Source organism: Xiphophorus maculatus, chromosome 1, assembly GCF_002775205.1.
Source record: "Xiphophorus maculatus strain JP 163 A chromosome 1, X_maculatus-5.0-male, whole genome shotgun sequence".
In the NCBI taxonomy this organism is placed as follows: domain Eukaryota; kingdom Metazoa; phylum Chordata; class Actinopteri; order Cyprinodontiformes; family Poeciliidae; genus Xiphophorus; species Xiphophorus maculatus.
This window is the reverse complement of record NC_036443.1, coordinates 31091541-31110775: the sequence shown is the minus strand read 5'-3', so window position 1 is coordinate 31110775 and position 19235 is coordinate 31091541. Positions and strand designations below refer to the sequence as shown.

Sequence of the window (19235 nt, the reverse complement as noted above, 5' to 3'; positions counted from 1 at the left end):
TGTGTTGATTTAATAGCTGGTTTTCAACCCACAATGGGTGAAGGAGGAGAAGAAATGGATTTGGTTGGAGATTTACTGTCAAAGCCATTTTCAAGACGGACTTTTCAAGAAAAGCTGGACATTGTTAAACAAGGTCGGGCAACTCCGAAGCTAGTGAGCCTGTCACAACCGGGAAAAGGATTTGTCCGCCACTTTCAGTCTACTAACTAAAACTTATGCCAGAAATAGGACCGGGCAGGCTCGACTTTCAGCATTAGCTTTGATGGCGATAGAAAAGGACTTCTTCATGGAACTGAAACGCACAGATAATCTGCACAACAGAGTAATTGAAATCTTGAGGAAAGAACGGAGGATGGATTTTGTGTACAAATAATCAGGATTTTTGGTGAGTAAAATGTTGAAAATGTTGCTATATTCCTAAATAATATTGCAATTTTATCAGGTTATTTTTGATGCTTTTGTATGTGTCGCAGCTGTAGAAGTTTTATAGCCATAAAATAGTTATTGAGGGTTGGATTGATTCAGACGGAGCACTACTGAAGGCCTAGCTGTGAAATGCACGGCCCGCCACTGAGTTTGTATATCAGATTTTGTCCAAGTGTGCCATTTGGAGAGTCCAAAGAGCACACTTGGACAACAGCTGTACATCCTCTAAAATAAACATGTCCAAAATGACATTTCTTTTTGTGCTATCTTGATCAGTCTTGAAATCCACAAGCAGAATATTTTATTCTAAAGATGTATTGTGTTTTCCAGTCCATACATTCAACACTCAATGTACATTTACAAGAAATAAAAATGAAAAATCTGGGTGAAGCAAAAATTTTTAATTTCATTTGTGTTACAGTAGTAATAGCTACAAACTATTTACAATTAAAGTATTTTTGACTGCAGAAATAGAAAATGTAGCTTGTCTTCATAAAGAGACCAAGCTTTTGCATGAACTCCAAATTATTCAAGAACAGCAGCTGATTTAATTTGGGTTTACCTTTTCAGGCATTTTTGGTGATTTTGGTACTGCCAGGTAAGGGGGTAACAGTTTAGTCTTAGGTTGGATGTTTTGCACTGTAGTAATCACAGGAAGCAGAATAAGCTTGTGACAATCGTGGAAGAAGAAATTCTGGAACTTAAAAATCTGTTAGCAAGCTTAAGAGCTGACAATGATCAGTTGTGACAAGGATAGGCTAGCTCAAGAGCTCAGCCGTCCATTTCTTCAACATTGCCTAATGTCTCTCCTACATATTTATTTTAGAAGGGAGGACCCTACTAAAATATTTGAGATCTTACAGGAACTGTATGGTTTTTCTGAGCTGTATGTTGCTCTTCCAGAGGCCTTCTTTTCCAGAAAACAACAGGGAGAGAGTCTTCAGGAGTTCTCCTCACATTAATGGGTTTTATGGAGAGAGTGAAGCAGTGTGCACCTGCTGGTATGTTAAATCCTGAGACTGTTGGACAGTTTCCTGCATCTTGAGTTGAAGCAGTTGGTGTGTACACAGCCAGATAGCACTCTGCTTGATGTTAGTGCTGCAGCAATCTGGTGGGAGCGTGAAGGGGGGTGCCTCATGGTGTGAGGAGCCGAAGAAAGTCGGTTCCGTCAGTATATGGTGTCCAGTATGGGGTTCATGGTGGTCCTCAGGTAGCTGAAATAAGACTAAAATGAGTCAGATAAGAGAAATGCTAAATCATCAGCAAGAGCAGCTCCAACAGCTTAGTGAGAGCATTTCTCAGTTTGGAGAATTACCGCCGTCCTTACCATCCACCAAACTGCAGAGCCACAGCGCCCCCATTAGCAATTAATCAAACAGCTGCAGCTGATCCAGAATGCTGCTGCTGGCGTTCTGACTAAAACCAGGAAGATAGAGCACATAACACCAGTTTTAAAGTCCCTCCACTGGCTCCCTGTAGCTCAGAGAATAGACTTTAAAATACTGTTGTTAGTTTATAAATCACTGAACGGCTTAGCACCACAATACATTAAAGATCTGCTGTTGTTGTATCAACCTTCCAGACCTCTCAGGTTCTGGTTCTGGTTCTGCTCTGCATCCCCAGAACCAAACGAGGAGAAGCAGCTTTCAGCATCTATGCACCACAAATTTGGAACAAACTTCCAGAAAACTGTAAAACAGCTGAAACACTGACTTCTTTTAAATCTCAACTAAAAACCCACCTGTTTAGGATTGTATTTGAAATGTGATCAATTACTAATTTATTGATGGAACTTGACTTAATGCTTTGTTTTGATTGTTGATTCTATGTTGCTTTGTGTTTCTGTGTTTGTAATGATGTAAAGCACTTTGAAATGCCTTGCTGCTGAAATGTGCTATACAAATAAAATTTGATTGATTGATTGATTAGCACCCCCACCCAAACTATTGGAAACCTGGTGCTTCTAACTGATTTCAGCTTGTCTTCATGCAGACGTAGTCATAGGTGGAGTGACAATCACGTTTGGTGGTGTGGAAATATTGTAAAGTGATTTTGTTGAATGTTACATTGATATATAATCAGGAATTTACCTTATGTATGCATGTGGTGTGTGTGTGTGTGAAGGTTAAAATAAAGTATTTTTTGCATGAAACTTTTTCTATTCTATTAATAGGTGCACTCTACATATAAATTGAAAATTTATTCATTTTACACATTTGTACCAACCCCTGCGTCTACTTTTTTACATAGATACTGTTCGGGTCAATTTGACCCGGCAGTCAGGTTAGTGCAAAAAAAGATTAAGAAATGTCCAATTTTATATGTTTCCTTGCAGCTATGAACCATATTTCACCACACACACACAAACACAACATACAACACATACATGTACACGCCGACACACACAAGCCCACTTTCTCACTATTCTCTTTACTTCACTAGGAAACTGCGAGAAAGCAGAAAGTGTTCACACAACTTTTGACGGGAATCTTTTCTGTTCCTGTGGACAAACTCCTCCCACACTGAGTGACACTCAGCAGAAATGGAGGAAAACATAAATTCTCTCTACATGACTCATTTGTCTTGATTTTAATCAGCGGGTCAATTTGACCCTGAACAGTATGTGTGCCTCAAATTCAATTATAAAGATCACCCATTGAAAAAAAATAAGTGTAAAATAAAAAAAATTACCAAAGATCAATTTCAAGGAAATTATAGTTTTTTTGTGTCTAGGTCTTTTTCAGTGGACATTAAATTGTAAATTGAATTTTTTATGTCCAAATGAATAAATGAGCAGGTTGTCGTCATTGATCCTTAATTTCTGCGAAATAAAAAAACATCATTGCACAAATATTGATTGAAATAGTTAGTATTGGAGTTAATAATCAGATACAAAAATGTTTTGGAGGAATTTTTTGGTTTCTGACATTATAGCATGATTAAACACTCCCTGGGTCAAACTGACCCATGAACATTTTTGCTGTACCCTAGAAACGAACATAACAGGAGGGTTAAAAAATGTTAAACTTTAACTGGTCTGTCATGAAGTGTATTTTTGTTCCCTTTAGGTCGTTTCAGCTCCACTACCTGGGCATAATTACTCACAGCTGTTTTTGGTGTATTTGATTGTGTTTCCCTCCGTATTTAAGTTCTCCTGTTATCCCCAGTTGTTGTGGGATCCTAGACGTGACTAGCCTTCGCTTACTGTGCGTTGTTGGAACAGGTTGTTTTTGTAAGGTACCAAGCACGGCAATTAAACACTATTTTACTGCTTTATTCTGCCTGTTCTGGACTCACCTTTCTTGGAAGATGACCGCTTCTAACAGGGTCAATTTGACCCGTAACATAATAGGAGGGTTGAAAGTCTCTTTGTTTTATAGAGTACGGAAAGCACCTAAATAAGGAAAAAATAAAGGAAAACCGGAACGAGAGATATAAGGAAGCTGACGTCATTTTAAATGATCTTTTTAGTGTTTATGGAGGAAGATGACCTCACTGCATATTTGAGTGTTTATGGAGGGAAATTACCTCATTGTATTAATTTATGCACTTTGTGTGTTGGTGTGAGAAGTGTCAGGCCCTGTGTGTGTATGCATGTGTCTTGGTACAGAAAGTGACAACAATGCAGATCTGTGTACTCATGTACCTATCTAACAGGACCATTGAGTTGTGTGTCTGAGTATGTGTGTTGCTGCAGCTGGGATTTGAGCTCTGTAATACACTGCTCAAAAAAATAAAGGGAACACTCAAATAACACATCCTAGATCTGAATGAAAGAAATATTCTCATTGAATACTTTGTTCTGTACAAAGTTGAATGTGCTGACAACAAAATCACACAAAAATCATCAATGGAAATCAAATTTATTAACCAATGGAGGCCTGGATTTGGAGCCACACACAAAATTAAAGTGAAATAACACTACATGCTGATCCAACTTTAATGTAATGTCCTTAAAACAAGTCAAAATGAGGCTCAGTATTGTGTGTGGCCTCCACGTGCCTGTGAGGTGGTGGATGGTCTCCTGAGGGATCTCCTCCCAGACCTGGACTAATGCATCCGCCAACTCCTGGGACAGTCTGTGGTGCAACGTGACGTTGGTGGATGGAGCGAGACATGATGTCCCAGATGTGCTCAATCGGATTCAGGTCTGGGGAACGGGCTGGCCAGTCCATAGCTTCAATGCCTTCATCTCGCAGGAGCTGCTGACACACTCCAGCCACATGAGGGCTAGCATTGTCCTGCATTAGGAGGAACCCAGGGCCAACCGCACCAGCATATGGTCTCACAAGGGGTCTGAGGATCTCATCTCGGTACCTAATGGCAGTCAGGCTACCTCTGGTGAGCACATGGAGGGCTGTGCGGCCCTCCAAAGAAATGCCACCCCACACCATTACTGACCCACTGCCAAACCGGTCATGCTGAAGGATGTTGCAGGCAGCAGACCGCTCTCCACGGCGTCTCCAGACTCTGTCACGTCTGTCACATGTGCTCAGTGTGAACCTGCTTTCATCTGTGAAGAGCACAAGGCACCAGTGGTGAATTTGCCAATCCTGGTGTTCTCTGGCAAATGCCAAGCGTCCTGCACGGTGTTGGGCTGTGAGCACAACCCCCATCTGTGGACGTCGGGCCCTCAGACCATCCTCATGGAGTCGGTTTCTAACCGTTTGTGCAGACACATGCACATTTGCGGCCTGCTGGAGGTCATTTTGCAGGGCTCTGGCAGTGCTCCTCCTGTTCCTTCTTGCACAAAGGCGGAGGTAGCGGTCCTGCTGCTGGGTTGTTGCCCTCCTACGGCCTCCTCCACGTCTCCTGGTGTACTGGCCTATCTCCTGGTAGCGCCTCCAGCCTCTGGACACTACGCTGACAGACACAGCAAACCTTCTTGCCACAGCTTGCATTGATGTGCCATCCTGGATGAGCTGCACTACCTGAGCCACTTGTGTGGGTTGTGGAGTCCGTCTCATGCTACCACGAGTGTGAAAGCACCACCAACATTCAAAACTGACCAAAACATCAGCCAGACAGCATAGGTACTGAGAAGTGGTCTGTGGTCCCAACTGCAGAACCACTCCTTTATTGATTGTGTCTTGCTAATTGCCAATAATTTCCACCTGTTGTCTCCATTTGCACAACAGCAGGTGAAATTGATTGTCAATCAGTGTTGCTTCCTAAGTGAACAGTTTGATTTCACAGAAGTTTGATTTACTTGGAGTTATATTGTGTTGTGTTCCCTTTATTTTTTTGAGCAGTGTATATATATTTTTTGTTATTTTGTTTGTCTCGGTATTGTCTGTGTTGGTGGGTTGTGAATAAAATATGGAAGGAGAATGTGATAGAGCTGGGCAGACCCAGGGAATTGGAAACATTTGGGAAAGCAGATTATTAGCTTAGTTAACACAGTACTGGATGTACCAGAAGGGGGAAAAAGAGAAGAAAGAAAAGGAGGTGAGAGAGAATTTAGAGAAGCTAATTATTCAAGAAGGGAAAGAGGTTACTGATGAAGTTCCATTAGGACCTTTGTTATGGGCCAGAGACCAGGGATGTGCTGAAAAATATGAGGAGGCAGGAAAAAATAAAGAGGGAGCTAGATTCTGGCAAAAGAATAAACTTTAAAAACAGAAAGAGATCCAGGAGAAAAATAGAAAGTACTGGTCAGAGCTGGCAGTGCTTTGGCAAGGGACTTCACATTTACAAAAAGACAGAAAGCATGGTGAGTGTATTCAAAAAAGTCATGATCTTGAACCCTCTCAACCCTCTCAATTGTTCAACTCCTAGCTTGTATCCTGTTTTAACTGTTACAGGGGGGTCCATGAGTCTTAGTTCAAACAATCCATTTACTTCAACTGGATCTCAGGGACCTTATCTACCACAAACTCTGTCAGGTATCCCTGATCTAGTAGTCAGGGAGTCTATATACAGCCATTTCATGATAGAATAGAAAGAGAAAATGCCATTGAGAGCACAACCATTTTACAAAATGTTGGGCCGCCATTTTTTCCAGTAATCCCTCCCGTTCCACCACTGCAGAGTGTTCCACCCAGAGGACCTCCCTCCAGGGAGTCCCCACGTTTGGAGGCCTTAGTCCTTGACGCAGATGTCGCGGGTTTGATTCCCGGTCCCGACGAGCTTTGCCGCATGTCTTCCCCCCTCTCCTCACCCTCCTTCCTGTCTGCCTACTGTCAAAAGAAAAATACGAGCCACTAGCGCCGCAAAAACTCTTCAGAGAAAAAAATGGAAAAAACCCCAAAAACGTTTGGATATTATGTAAATAGACCATCACAAACCACACTCCATACCAATAAGTGGTGGTAATGCTACTAACAGTTTGTTGCCAACCGCCAGTAAAACCAACAAGAAGAAGTTTGGATATTTGATGTCTTCCACAGCTGTTCCTTATCCCAGAATCAATTCCTTTGAATTCAATGTCATTTTCTCTTTATCACTCAGTAGAAAAGGTCACTTGTTTTCAATTTACTCACATGGCTCAGCTCTATTTGCGGGTGTTGTGGTGACTTCTACCATTTGCATGTTTTATACTATACTTTAAACATTATTTTGTAACATCCCAAGGTTATCACTGGCCCCCGTTTAGCCCTATTGTTACGTGCAGTGGTGACTGCATGCATGTTTCCCCATTTCAAGTTGCTGCTAAGCTCTTAAGCAGGTGCAGCTGGTTCCACGCTGCCTCTTGACGAGCTGACTATAAAGCTAGGTGGGACAGTGACCTCAGGGTCAATTGGATAGCATGTGTGCTGCAGCTTTGTGGAAATGTGTGCACTTATTATTTTTTTCCAAGCTTGTAGATGATTGGGTCCTTGTTTATGAAGATGCCAGGTTCATGGCTTCTCCCAGGTTAGATTGCTGGAGAATTGTCTCTTATTAGAAACCCTGGATTTTGTTATTTACACTCATTTTTTCATTCGGTTTTTCCCTGTCACCTTCAAGATTCTTCCCAGCGTATTTTTAAATAAAACGTATGCTTTTATTATGACATACCACTGCTCAATAGTCTTGAAGAAGCATTTCATATAAACATAAACAAGCATTAATACAAATTAAACCTCACTCAAATATCGTTAATAATTTAAACTAACAAAGGAGTCTCTGTTTCGCTTTGATGTTTCTCACTTTTGTTCTGTTTCTCTTCCACTTTTTGCCATTAAAATCACTCCATATCTGAAATCCATGAACCTGCCACTCTGCTCGTCACCATGATGTGCATGGCATTGATTGTGTTCATGTGATCAGAACGGGTTTGCTTTTCCCCTGAGTGGCACCAGAACCTGCTGCACAAACTCTGACTTGCTTCTGTCTTATTTGCGCAGCAGCAGCTTGCTTTGCTTCACTCCCACCTTTGTGCCATGATCCTCTGAGCATGGATGTGGCGCAAAGTGCACCGACATGAAATTATGCAGAAAAATACAGAGACCTGTTGAGAAAAGCTGTTACCATGGAAACAGATTTTAGTCTTAAATGATTCAGTCTATCACCTCTCACCTAAAGTCTCTTCTTAGACTGAAACTGCTGCAGGTCTGTAGCACTACCATAACATACTGCGCTGCACCGTTATACTTTTGTCAATGCTGCCTTCAGTGAGTGTGGGAAGCTTTGGTATCTAAGAGCAGGATCCATCAAAGAGTCGCATCGCTACCCCTGCACCGGAACATCATTAAGACTGCAGAAGCTTTCTAATTGTTTCCAAAAAAGGCAAGGTGAACACAGCTAATCAAAAGGAATCATCTCTAGACCTCTGTGACAGGATTGTCTTGAGACATAAATCTGGAGAAGGATCCAGAACCTGCCCTGTTTTTAACACAGACTTAGACTTAGACTGGCTTTATTGTCATTTTGCATGCACAGGGTGTATACAGAACGAAGTTTCGTTGCATACGGCTCAGGACAACGTTTTGAGGTTCCAATGTTATGAGGTTACTCCAGAATAAAATAAAATACAGGATAAAATATGAATATAAAATATAAAGTGCAGGACTGACAGTAAAATAGAAGTTATTTAGCTCTGTACATGTGCAAGGTATGAAGTGGAGACCAGTTTTTGAGTGCAGTCCAGTTAAGAGTTCAGCAGTCTGAGCTGTTTCGGAACCTGGTGGACCTGCACCGGATGCTGCAGAACCTCTTTCCAGAGGGCAGCAGGGAGAACAGTCCATGGTGGGGGTGTGAGGGGTCACTGATGATGTTTCGGCCTCGGGACACGCAGCGCTGGGATGAAATGTCCTGAATGGAGGGAAGGGGGGCCCCGATGATCCTCTCTGCTGTCCGCACCACTCTCCTCACGTTCTTCCAGTAGGAGGCGCTGCAGCCTCCACACCACACAGAGAGGCAGCTGGTCAGAATGCTCTCTATGGTGCTTCTGTAGAACGTCTTGAGGATGGGCGGGGGCAGGTGTGCTCTTCTCATCCTCCGCAGGAAATACAAGCGTTTCTGTGCCCTCTTGACCAGAGACGTGGTGTTCACAGTCCAGGTGAGGTCGTTAGTGATGTGCACCCCCAGGAATTTGGTGCTGCTGACCACCTCCACAGCCGAGCTGTTGATAAGCAGTGGACTGAAGCTGGTTTTTGAGTCTTCAGGATGGCCGAATGCTCTTGTCCTCTGCCACAGAGTCCTTCTGGCATGACAGATCCCACTTCTGACACCAAGAATGTGGTGGAAATTCCTTATCACACAGCTAGAGAAACCACTCAAGAATTGATAAAGTTTCAACTTTATCTTTCAAGTGTTTTATTTGAAGGCAGTCAAAGGACTTTGAATCCAACAGAGTCAGGAAAAGCAGAGCAACATCTAACAGATACGTCCATTTTTAATACACTTCTGTCATCAGAGAGTACATTCCATACAAGAACACTGTTCTGGACAGAGAAGCAGAAGTGGCAACATCAGCCGGTTTGGTCCGGTTCTAATCGGTTCTTATGGTAAGTAACTCTTCACGCTACCAGGAAAACGTCCTTGGCCGAATCCTGGAAGATTCTGCAACAACTTGAACACTTTGTAAAAAAGTGACAAAAACGAGAACAGACAGTGACTTACTCAAAGATTTCCACTTCACAGACAAACAAAGTGAAGGTATATAAAGTCTGTGTTTCCATCTCTGAGACATCCTGTGACCAGAAACTGCTGCTGGAACAGACTCTTCAACTAACCATCAAAACAAGGTGACATTTAAAGTCCTACTGCTCATCATGATGCTTTTTGTCGTGATTGAGTTGATTTGTGACACTAATTATGAACTTTCCTAACGATTCTTTCTACAGATGGCTGCCGGTCTTGTCTTCACTCTGCTTCTTGGTCTGAGCTTTGGACTCTGGGATGGAGCTGATGTAAGTATGGAGAAGGACTTAAAACAATGACTGGTATGTCCCTGTTGTGAGCTTTGGCTGACTGACGTAGATCAGATGGAGCAATCTGAGCCATCATTTGGTCGAAGTTCAATGAGGAAACTTTGTTTTGTTGGGAATTTTGTGCTAAAACTTTGGGTTTTTCCATCCACAGGCCGGATGTCGACTGAGAGGTACGTGCTTCTTTTATTGTTGGAGTTTCTATAATCTAAAAAACGACAATTACATTGTGAGAAATTCTTTAAAAAGATAGGAAACTTTTGCTTTAATGGGTCATCCTTTCAGCAAAAGTACAGGACTTAATTTCTGTATAACGTAAATTAATAAATTGTTTAGTCAGTACATATTGTATAGAAACATCCCATCCCACAAAGTGGATAGGTCCTAGTAGTTTTTACAGAAGGCAGCTAGAAATGCTAAGGCAAATTATTTTCTTAATAAAATAACTGAATCAGAACCAATAAATGTGTCATTTCAGAGTTTTTTCATGTGAATATACAGTATTTTCTCATAACTTTAATGTATTTTTACCATAATTTTTGATGCAGCTGAACGTCTGGACTGTGTTCGGTGTTAAAATGATGCTGATTTGGGCGTGCCGTGGTGGCGGCGGGGTTAGCGCGACCCACATTCAGAGGCGACGTGGCCTCGACGCGGCTGTCGCGGGTTCGACTCCCGGACCCGACGACGTTTACCGCATGTCTTCCCCCTTTCCTGTCAGCCTACTTTGAAAAAGGGACACTAGAGCCCACAAAAAAGACCCCTTGCAGGGCAATTAAAAAAAAAATTACGCTGGTTATCAGATCTATGTATTTACTTTCTCTCTTCATATTTCCCAGCTCCCACAGCCCTTGACTGCCCTTTAGGCTGGAGGTGGTTCAACCGTCGCTGTTTCAGGGTACTGAATATTTCAAAGTCCTGGGCTGATGCAGAGGTACAACAGATGTGATGGTCACAGCAGATTTGCTACATTTAAAAGAATGTAAATTTATTGATATAAGACAATAAGATTAACCAACAACAAGGTTACAGAAACTGATTTCCGTTAAACAAATGGAACCATAATTTCTAAAGGTCGATATTCAGCTGCACCAACTGTCTCACTGCACAGAGGAAAGTTTAAACCTGTGTTGCCTTTTTCAGAAACATTGCCTCCAACTGGATTCACATCTGGCCTCATACCACAGTACAGGGGAGTACAACTTCATGAGACAGGTTATCCACCTTAGAACTGGAAAACACACATCAACTTGGGTTGGCGGTTATGATTCAGCACAGGTGAGAATTTAAAAACATATAAATAACTCTGGTTGGTTGATGTCTTTTTATGTCAAGATGCATTTCTCATGGCACTTTTTGTAAATGCTTTGAGACGACGTTGTGAATTGTTGTTATATAAATAAACTGAATTGAATTGAATAGGTGTTCCTAATAAAGTGGTCAGTTCAGCCAAATACATTCCAGTTGATCCTGGTTATAACACGATGCAGTTAATTGCAGATTAGAATATCAATTGGTCAACAGTTATCTCAGGAAACCCAGTTAGTTGTATTGAATAACTGACTATGCTAAACTCCCTCATGCTGAGGAAGCATGTGGCAACAGTGGAGAGGAATGAGAGGAGACCTCCAACAGAACCAGAACCTGCCTCTGTTTTCCACCGGCTGCTCTGACCAGCTGAGGGTTTTAAATAGAAACGATCCAAACACAGTTCATGTTTTCTATAATGAGTGACAGAAGTCTATGTTGGTTCTGTGTGATTTGTTTGCATAGGAACTTAAAACTAAGATGTTCTTTCAGGAAGGCAAGTGGTTTTGGACTGACGGTTCCAAATTTTTGTTTACTAACTGGAGGCCCGAACGTCCAAAGAATGATGGTGGAGTCGAACACTGCATGAACATCAACTTAAATGGTATTTATTACTGGAGATACACAACTTGTAATGTAATAATTTTGTATAAATGTATGTATCTGGTGGCTTAGTAAGTAGGAGTTTGTCCTGTAATCGGTGGGTTCCTGGTTCGAACCCCCACTCCATTCATGTCTGTTGTGTCCTTGGGCAAGACACTTCATCTGCCCTGCATGCTTTCTGTAACTGATCAAATCATGTCCAAGTCTTTGTCAAAGGTTTGCAGTCAGGATTTGTCTCTTTGTCTCTTTACAGATAAAGAGTTTGTGGGTGATGCTGATTGTGTGACGCAGCTTCCCTTCATCTGTGCCAGACCCCTATAACCTTCTCATGCCTTTTAATCTGAAATGCCCATATGGCTTTCCTACTGGTGATGTCACTTCCACCTGGATGTCAAGCCTCGATGACATCACTGCGGGAAGAACCTGATTTCACTTCATTTGATCACTTAAATAAATGTTTTCTTTCTATGAAATCTGATTGATTTAATTATAGGATTTAAAATATGTCAAAATTCCAATTAAGCAGCAACTTATAAATTAATTGGTAATAGTTCTAAATCTCAGCTATAACTTTATGCTGAAAATCATCAGAATATCAGTGCATCAGTATAGTAATAACAATCTATGAAATATGAACAGTTTTCATAAACTCTGTACCACCTGTTTTGAACAAATTCACTAGTGTCACAAATATTTTACACCTAATAAAACCTTGTAAAAATGTTTGTCATCATAAACCTCTGAAACACCAGAGCATCTTTAGTTAAAAATCTGTTGACCCAACCAGAATACTGCAGTTGGGTCGTTATTAGGTCTTACAGCAGGATGATGATCCAAAACACATGAATACAGACATTTTTCAGCAGACGGAGAATCAACTTTCTACCATGGTAATCCCATCGCTCAGACCAAAATCCTACAGAACCCCAGTGTGCTTAGCTGAATATAACCACAAAGAGAATACAGAACATAGACTGCTTAAAAATAAAGGATTGTCGGGACTCAGTAAGTAAAAACCTAGATTTATAAAAATAAATGCAATGTGTCTTAAACTCTTGTGGCTACGTTTACATGTTTGAAAGTTAACTAGAAACCTAAAAATGTACATGCCAAACTATTTTCAATCCCTTTATTTAAACTGCATTATTGTTTTTATCATTCATCCTTCCATTGTCTACACCTGCTTGTCCTGGAAGGGCCGAAGAGGGTCTGCTGCACCTGGTCAGAGGTTTGTTTCCTATTAGAAGCTGTTGATGAAAACAGCTACATCCACAATCTCCTCCTCAGCTCAGGTCATCAGAGGCATTTGGCTGGCAGCCTTTGTTAACAGAGTTTTTCTCACTGTAAATGACACTTTTGCTGATATCTGCACATCTCTGCTGTGCACACTTCAGGGAACCTGTAATTCCACGGTTCCTTCTGCAGAATCCTAAGTAAACCTGGATGATGGTTTATTCCTTTGGCTGGGATTAAGTACTGGATGCACTAACAGTAACCTTTATTTTTGAATCTTTAGCTCCTGGGACATGGAGGAGCCTTCTCTCTGCCAGTGAGCAGAATTAGGGAAAAACATTGAATACTTGTTGAAGCCTGAAAATGGTCTGCGATTTACATGTTGAATCAACGTTAGGGTTTCAACCATTACTAACACTATATCAATGTTGATTTAACCATCATCTGCATGTTGATCTAAATGCACATTTGTGTTAATCTTCTATTGAATAAAATGAAGGAATAAGCATTGATTCATGTACATTTTTTGGTCTGATAGGTCTACATCATAACATACCACTAAGTTTCTGCACTGGTGTTAAACACACAATTTTGTTGGCAGACGGAATATGTTACATTACCATCTTTCTGTAAATGTGTGTACACAAACATAAAAAAAATACAACATGGCATTAATATTACATTTTATTAAGAAAACAGTATAGATCTGTAAACATATTGAACTCCTTTTTGACGGTCAGAACATCATTCTGTTGTCCATGGAAGAACAGCATCCATGAGTTTAAGCTTTGTACTGTAGGAAAAAGGGAAACAGTATGAATTTTGGTGCCTAAGAATGACTCTGGTTGGTTCCTTCCTCCTGCTCTGGTGTGTAATGAAGTCACTTCTTTACAGTTTCGCTGCCGTCCTCGTCAGTCAGCTTTGGGTTAAACTTCCAACCAGCAACTGAAAAAAAACTGAAATAAGAGAGAGGAAGGCACTGGATTGGGCCAATTAGAAAGATGATAAACATTTGAAAAATTTTGAAACACATTGAAAGTTAAGTAGTGTACTGGTTATAAGTCTGAGAACAAGCACACAAACCTGATGGTTCCCCTTGTACACTCACAGTTAAATTAATAAGGACACACTAATGAATATTAATGAATATGTATTTTAATGTTAGTTGACATATATAATCACATTTGCCTGTCAAGCTGCAGCAAAGTGTACCATTTATGATGCTGCACTCATGTTAAAATGAGGAAATCAATATTTAAAATAAAGGCTGTTTATCAGAAAACCTAAAGATAAAACTCAGGGAGGATCAGGGTTGATTTAACACAACAGAGACAGACAAATAGAGCAAAATGTGATTTACATTGTAGTTGGACAAATTAATTACAATATATACAGAATAAACTTCCATCAAATAACTGGTATAATCTTCCATTAACCACAAACATTTCCAAATAAATTGATGATTAAATTAATTCACAAATGTCCATATGCTGATAATGATCCTGCACAAGTAGTAATAGTCCAGTTCAGTTTAACCAGTTACCAATCAAGAATCAACAGACTGAATCATTGATTAGTAGATTTAGATTAGTGTTTCAGCTCACCTGCCTTACATGTTTTAGGTGTTTCCCTTCTGCCTCACCTGGACTGAATCTGTGAGTGATTAACAACCTTCTGCAGTTCTTGATGGCTACAGAAGAGATCATGCAATCATTTTAATCAGCTATTCTAGAATAGAGGCACATCTAAGCATATCAGTAAGAACATCAAGCTATTTAAAATGATTTCAAGCCCACCTGAAGCAAACCCTATACTTCTAGTCCACCACATGCTCTCCCAGACCAAGCAACAAGCCATAAAGGTATGGCACGGGGCTTTAAGAACTCAAATCCCACAAAATCTTGCAGAATTTCATACTTGGGCCTAGAGTGGTGCGCAGGAAAAAAAATACAATGGAAGACATAACCCCAATTATTACAAATATTTGGTCTGCCCCAAAATATCCTGGGATACAATAGGCACAAAACATCCCATCCATCCATTTTCTTCCGCTTTATCCATGGTCGGGTCATGGGGGTAGCAACTTAAAAAGGGAGGCCCAGACTTCCCTCTCTCCAGCCAATTGTTCCAGTTCCTCCGGGGGAATTCCATGGCGTTCCCAGGCCAGCTGAGAAACATTGTTCCTCTGGCGTGTCCTGGGTCTTCCCCGGGGCCTCCTCCTGGTGGGACGTGCCCGGAACACCAGGGAGGCGTCCAGGAGGCATCCTGACCAGATGCCCAAGCCACCTCAACTGGCTCCTCTCAACGTGAAGGAGCAGCCCAGACACCCTACAGAGAAAACCCACTTCGGCAGCTTGTATCCGCGATCTCATTCTTTCGGTCATGACCCAAAGCTCATGACCATAGATGAGGGTGGGAACGTAGATCAACTGGCACTCCTTCCCTACGACAAACAGCATACTTTGATTCAAAATTGATTACCAGTTTTTCCCAACCATGGTCCTCCACCCTGTTAATCAGCCATCAATTCAAATCATGTGTGCTGAATCAGGGAAAAACCTAAAATTTGCAAGGCAGTGTGCCTTGAGGACCAGAACCTGACCAAAGAGGAGGTGTGGTAGGTGTTGGTCATGGCTGGTGAGGAAAACGAAAAACAGATTTATATTGATGGTTAAAAAGTTGAAATTAAGAACTGAAAGAGAGGAAGATGAAGATAAAAAATAAGAATATCTCTGACTAATGGACGTCGACGTCGAGGAAATGCTCAAGATGCTATCGGAAAAACCCGTGGATTGGTGAAAGAACTTTGGACAAAGACTACGGCGGGTAGACACTTTTGTGCTGTGAATGGACGCACAATTTGCTGAAGTTGACCACAATGATGAGGTTGAGCGCAATGACGGTAGCCAGTAGAATCAGGATGGTGAGGGCACAGATTGACATCGGAAGATGTGTTTTGTTAGTACATCCCAATCCCTCCATGACCAGGAATGACGTCGAGGAAAAAGGTTGGGTTCCTAAAGTTCCAGAGCCCTTGGTCCTGGCATCTTTCTCAGATAGAAGCTTGGCTTTCTACTGAGTGCTGTAGTCGGCATCTCTATTATTTCAGAGGTGCTTTGTTGGAGGCTTCTTTGTAAGCCCCTGGGATGTCACCCTCTGGTGGACAGCCGGTGAACCTCTTGCAGTGGACTCAGGTAGGCCTCTCAGCAACCTTCATGGCAGTATGGGTCGTCAGCAGGACTTGGAACGGTCCTAGCCACCTGTGGGATTGCCAGTTCTTCCTCCTGAAATTTTTGATAAACACAATTTCTCCAGTTTGTATATCATGAAGTCGTTTAGTAGCTGGGGGCGGCTGGCCTCCCTGCATCTGCTGTCTGATGGATTTCAGCTGATCTGTTAGAGAAATGCAATAATTAATCATATTGTCATCACAGGTGGTCAAATCTTTCCCAGGGGGTCCCATGCCCAAATTCGGGGGACCTGCAAAGAGGATTTTAAAAGGACTGAGGTTATTTTTATGACAACGTCTCATTCTCATATACTGTACATTAGTGCAATTGGGAGAATCTGTACCCAGTTCAGGCCGGTTTCAGCACATATTTTTGTCAGTTTGAGTTTTAACGTACCATGTTGTCATTCGACCACCCCGCCGGATTGAGGGTGGTACGAGCAGTGTTTAGTTAAGTCCAAATTCAACATTTTAGACAGTTCAGTAAGAATTTGATTTGCAAAATGTTTTCCATTATCACTAGAAATTCTTCTAGGCACTGCCCAGTGGCAAATCACCTCCCTCAAGAGGATCTTTGCTACTGTGGAGGCATCTGCTGTTTGAACTGGGAACGCTTCAACCCATTTTGAAAATATGTCAACCATCACCAAACAATATTTTTTCCTCACATGTGGTTAGTTCAATAAAATCTATCATTACATGCTGCAATGGGGCTGACGTTGGCTGATGTGCACCTGTTCCCTGCATTTTATGGCCTTTTGAAATGTTATTTTGAGCACAAATCACACAGTTTTCACAAAAAGTGTGTGCTGTTTTTGAAAAATTTACTGTAAACCACAATTTGTACATTTCTCTCAACATACCCCCTTTTGACGCATGATCAACACCATGCTTTTCAACTTTTAGCAGGAAGCTGGACAACGGCCCCTGGGCAGCGGCCTTCGCTGATGCATCTGCTGCCCCATTGCCCAACGACACAAGGTCCTTTGAGTTGGTGTGAGCTGCACATTTTATCACAGCAATGGCACTGTTACAGCATCCAAAAGGTCTGACACGAGTTTGTGGTTCAGAATGGGGCATCCATCTGACCACAGGAAGGAGCGGTGTTTCCACAGAGCTCCGAAATCATGAACAACTCCAAAAGCATAACGAGAATCAGTGTAAATATTCACTGATTTGTTTTCTGCAATAATGCAGGCACGAGTCAAAGCAATCAGCTCACAAGCTTGAACTGACAGGCGTGGCAAGGGCTCAGCTTCAACCACACCGGAAAGAGTGACGACAGCGTAATCACTGAGAATGTTGCCTGTGTGGGGATTCCGTGATGCACTGCCATCAACAAACGGAGTGAGTTCTGCATCTGAAAGCTGTTCCTGATTCAGATCAGGTCTGGGGAAACACAGGACATCCAGTTCTACAATGCAATCATGCGGCTGGCCGTCCGCGGGCGTTGGCAAAAGAGTAGCAGGATTTAAAACTGTACAGCAGTTGACAGCTTTCTCTGCAGCAGCCACCGCACAGAGACAATGGGGCAAGCCGGCTGCTGCAGCGTCCAGTTTAGATGAGAAATAAGCGACTGGTTTCAATCGGTCACCATGTTTTTGGAGCAAAACAGAAGTCGTGCAGCCACCTCGCTCATCCACCATCTGTGTAAATGGACGAGTTGGATCGGAAATGCCCAGAGTGGATGCTGTTTGTAATTGCTTTTTTAGCGCTTCAAATGATGTTAATGCTGCAGCTGTCCATGTAACCTTAGAGCTCATCAACAAACCTTTTTCATGACATATTTCTCTCAGAGGTTTTTCAAACTCAGCATAACTTGGAATGAAATGTCTACAATAACCACGCAAATCTAAAAATGACATCAACTGTTTCTTAGTTTGTGGGAGGGGTAGCTGAACTATAGCTGAAACACGTTTTTCAGAGATAGTCCTGCCTTGTTCAGAGATCACATGTCCAAGAAAAGTCACACAGGGCTGCACAAACTGCAATTTAGTCTTGCTGACCTTGTGTCTATTATCAGCAAGGAAATTGAGCAATTTCAAGCTTCCGTTTTTGCATAATTCAACAGTAGGTGCTGCCAAGAGTAAATCATCGACATATTGCAACAGGGCACTTTTTGGATGTAAAGTCAGAGCTGCTAAGTCAGTGGTTCTTAACCGGGGTTTGATTGAATCCTAGGGGTTCGGTGAGTCAGTCTCAGGGGTTTGGCGGAGCCTCCGCCATAGAGGTCAAGACACACCCGACTTATTATGCAAATCTGATACTCGGAACAGCGGCCAAAGGTAAATTATCCCAAATTCTTCTTTCAAATAACACCATCAGTGACAGAATAGAGTGCTTCCCTTACGAAGCTGAAGTGAGACGGAAAGAATGTCTGGGAAATAAATTGTTTGGATAGATAAGAATAATTGACTTGTGTTGCACTTTTGAAACGGAGCAGATGTTGGAGGTCAATAGGTCTGAATATTCCCAAAGAAACTCCAATACACATTCATTTGAAAACTGATGGAATTCTTACGCAAGGACACACGTCAAATACGGGCAGCAATGCTATTGGTCAAAACTTACCAACTTACACCAATGAAAATGAGATTCTATAAAACAGACTGATTTTAAGAATAAGATGAGATTTTGGGGAGATTTGACTTTGTACTGTAAGATGATCTGTGGAACAGTGTAATAAATCTCCACCTGCCGTAGCCTGCAGTTAAAGGACTCGTCTCTGAGTATTATTTCTTATCTATAAATATAATTAAGAGTTTAAGACCTTTTTTGATTCTACATGTCCAACACAATTGTGTCACATGCAAAGTTGTGGGTGTGGAGCAGATGAACTCATCACCGAGCTCGTCAGCTGGATCTGTGGTTGCCCAGGTTGTGCAATGCAGGAGCTGCAGAGGGTGCTGCCAGCTGGAATTTGAGACAGAAAATTCCAGCTGGCCTCCAGTCAATTACTGGAGGCATGCGGTTACGCACGAACCTCAAAATAGTTTCAGTTTGTTGATCTACAATGAGCCTTTCAAAAATGTACAGAAGCACTGATAATTTAGAGAATGTTGTTGTCACAGTTTGTTTTTTAA

General features: G+C 41.8%; 1 protein-coding gene across 1 annotated transcript; it reads left to right on the top strand.

The window, feature by feature from the left end:
- The first annotated feature begins 9098 nt into the window (after window positions 1-9098).
- Window positions 9099-12163, top strand: LOC102231420 (ladderlectin-like). The gene is made up of 7 exons (XM_023336118.1): window positions 9099-9596; window positions 9696-9761; window positions 9934-9970; window positions 10619-10713; window positions 10923-11057; window positions 11580-11691; window positions 11944-12163. The coding sequence occupies exons 2-7, from the start codon at window positions 9696-9698 to the stop codon at window positions 12009-12011; spliced, it is 513 nt and encodes a 170-aa protein (XP_023191886.1). The 5' UTR covers window positions 9099-9596; the 3' UTR covers window positions 12012-12163.
- The last annotated feature ends 7072 nt before the right edge of the window (window positions 12164-19235 follow it).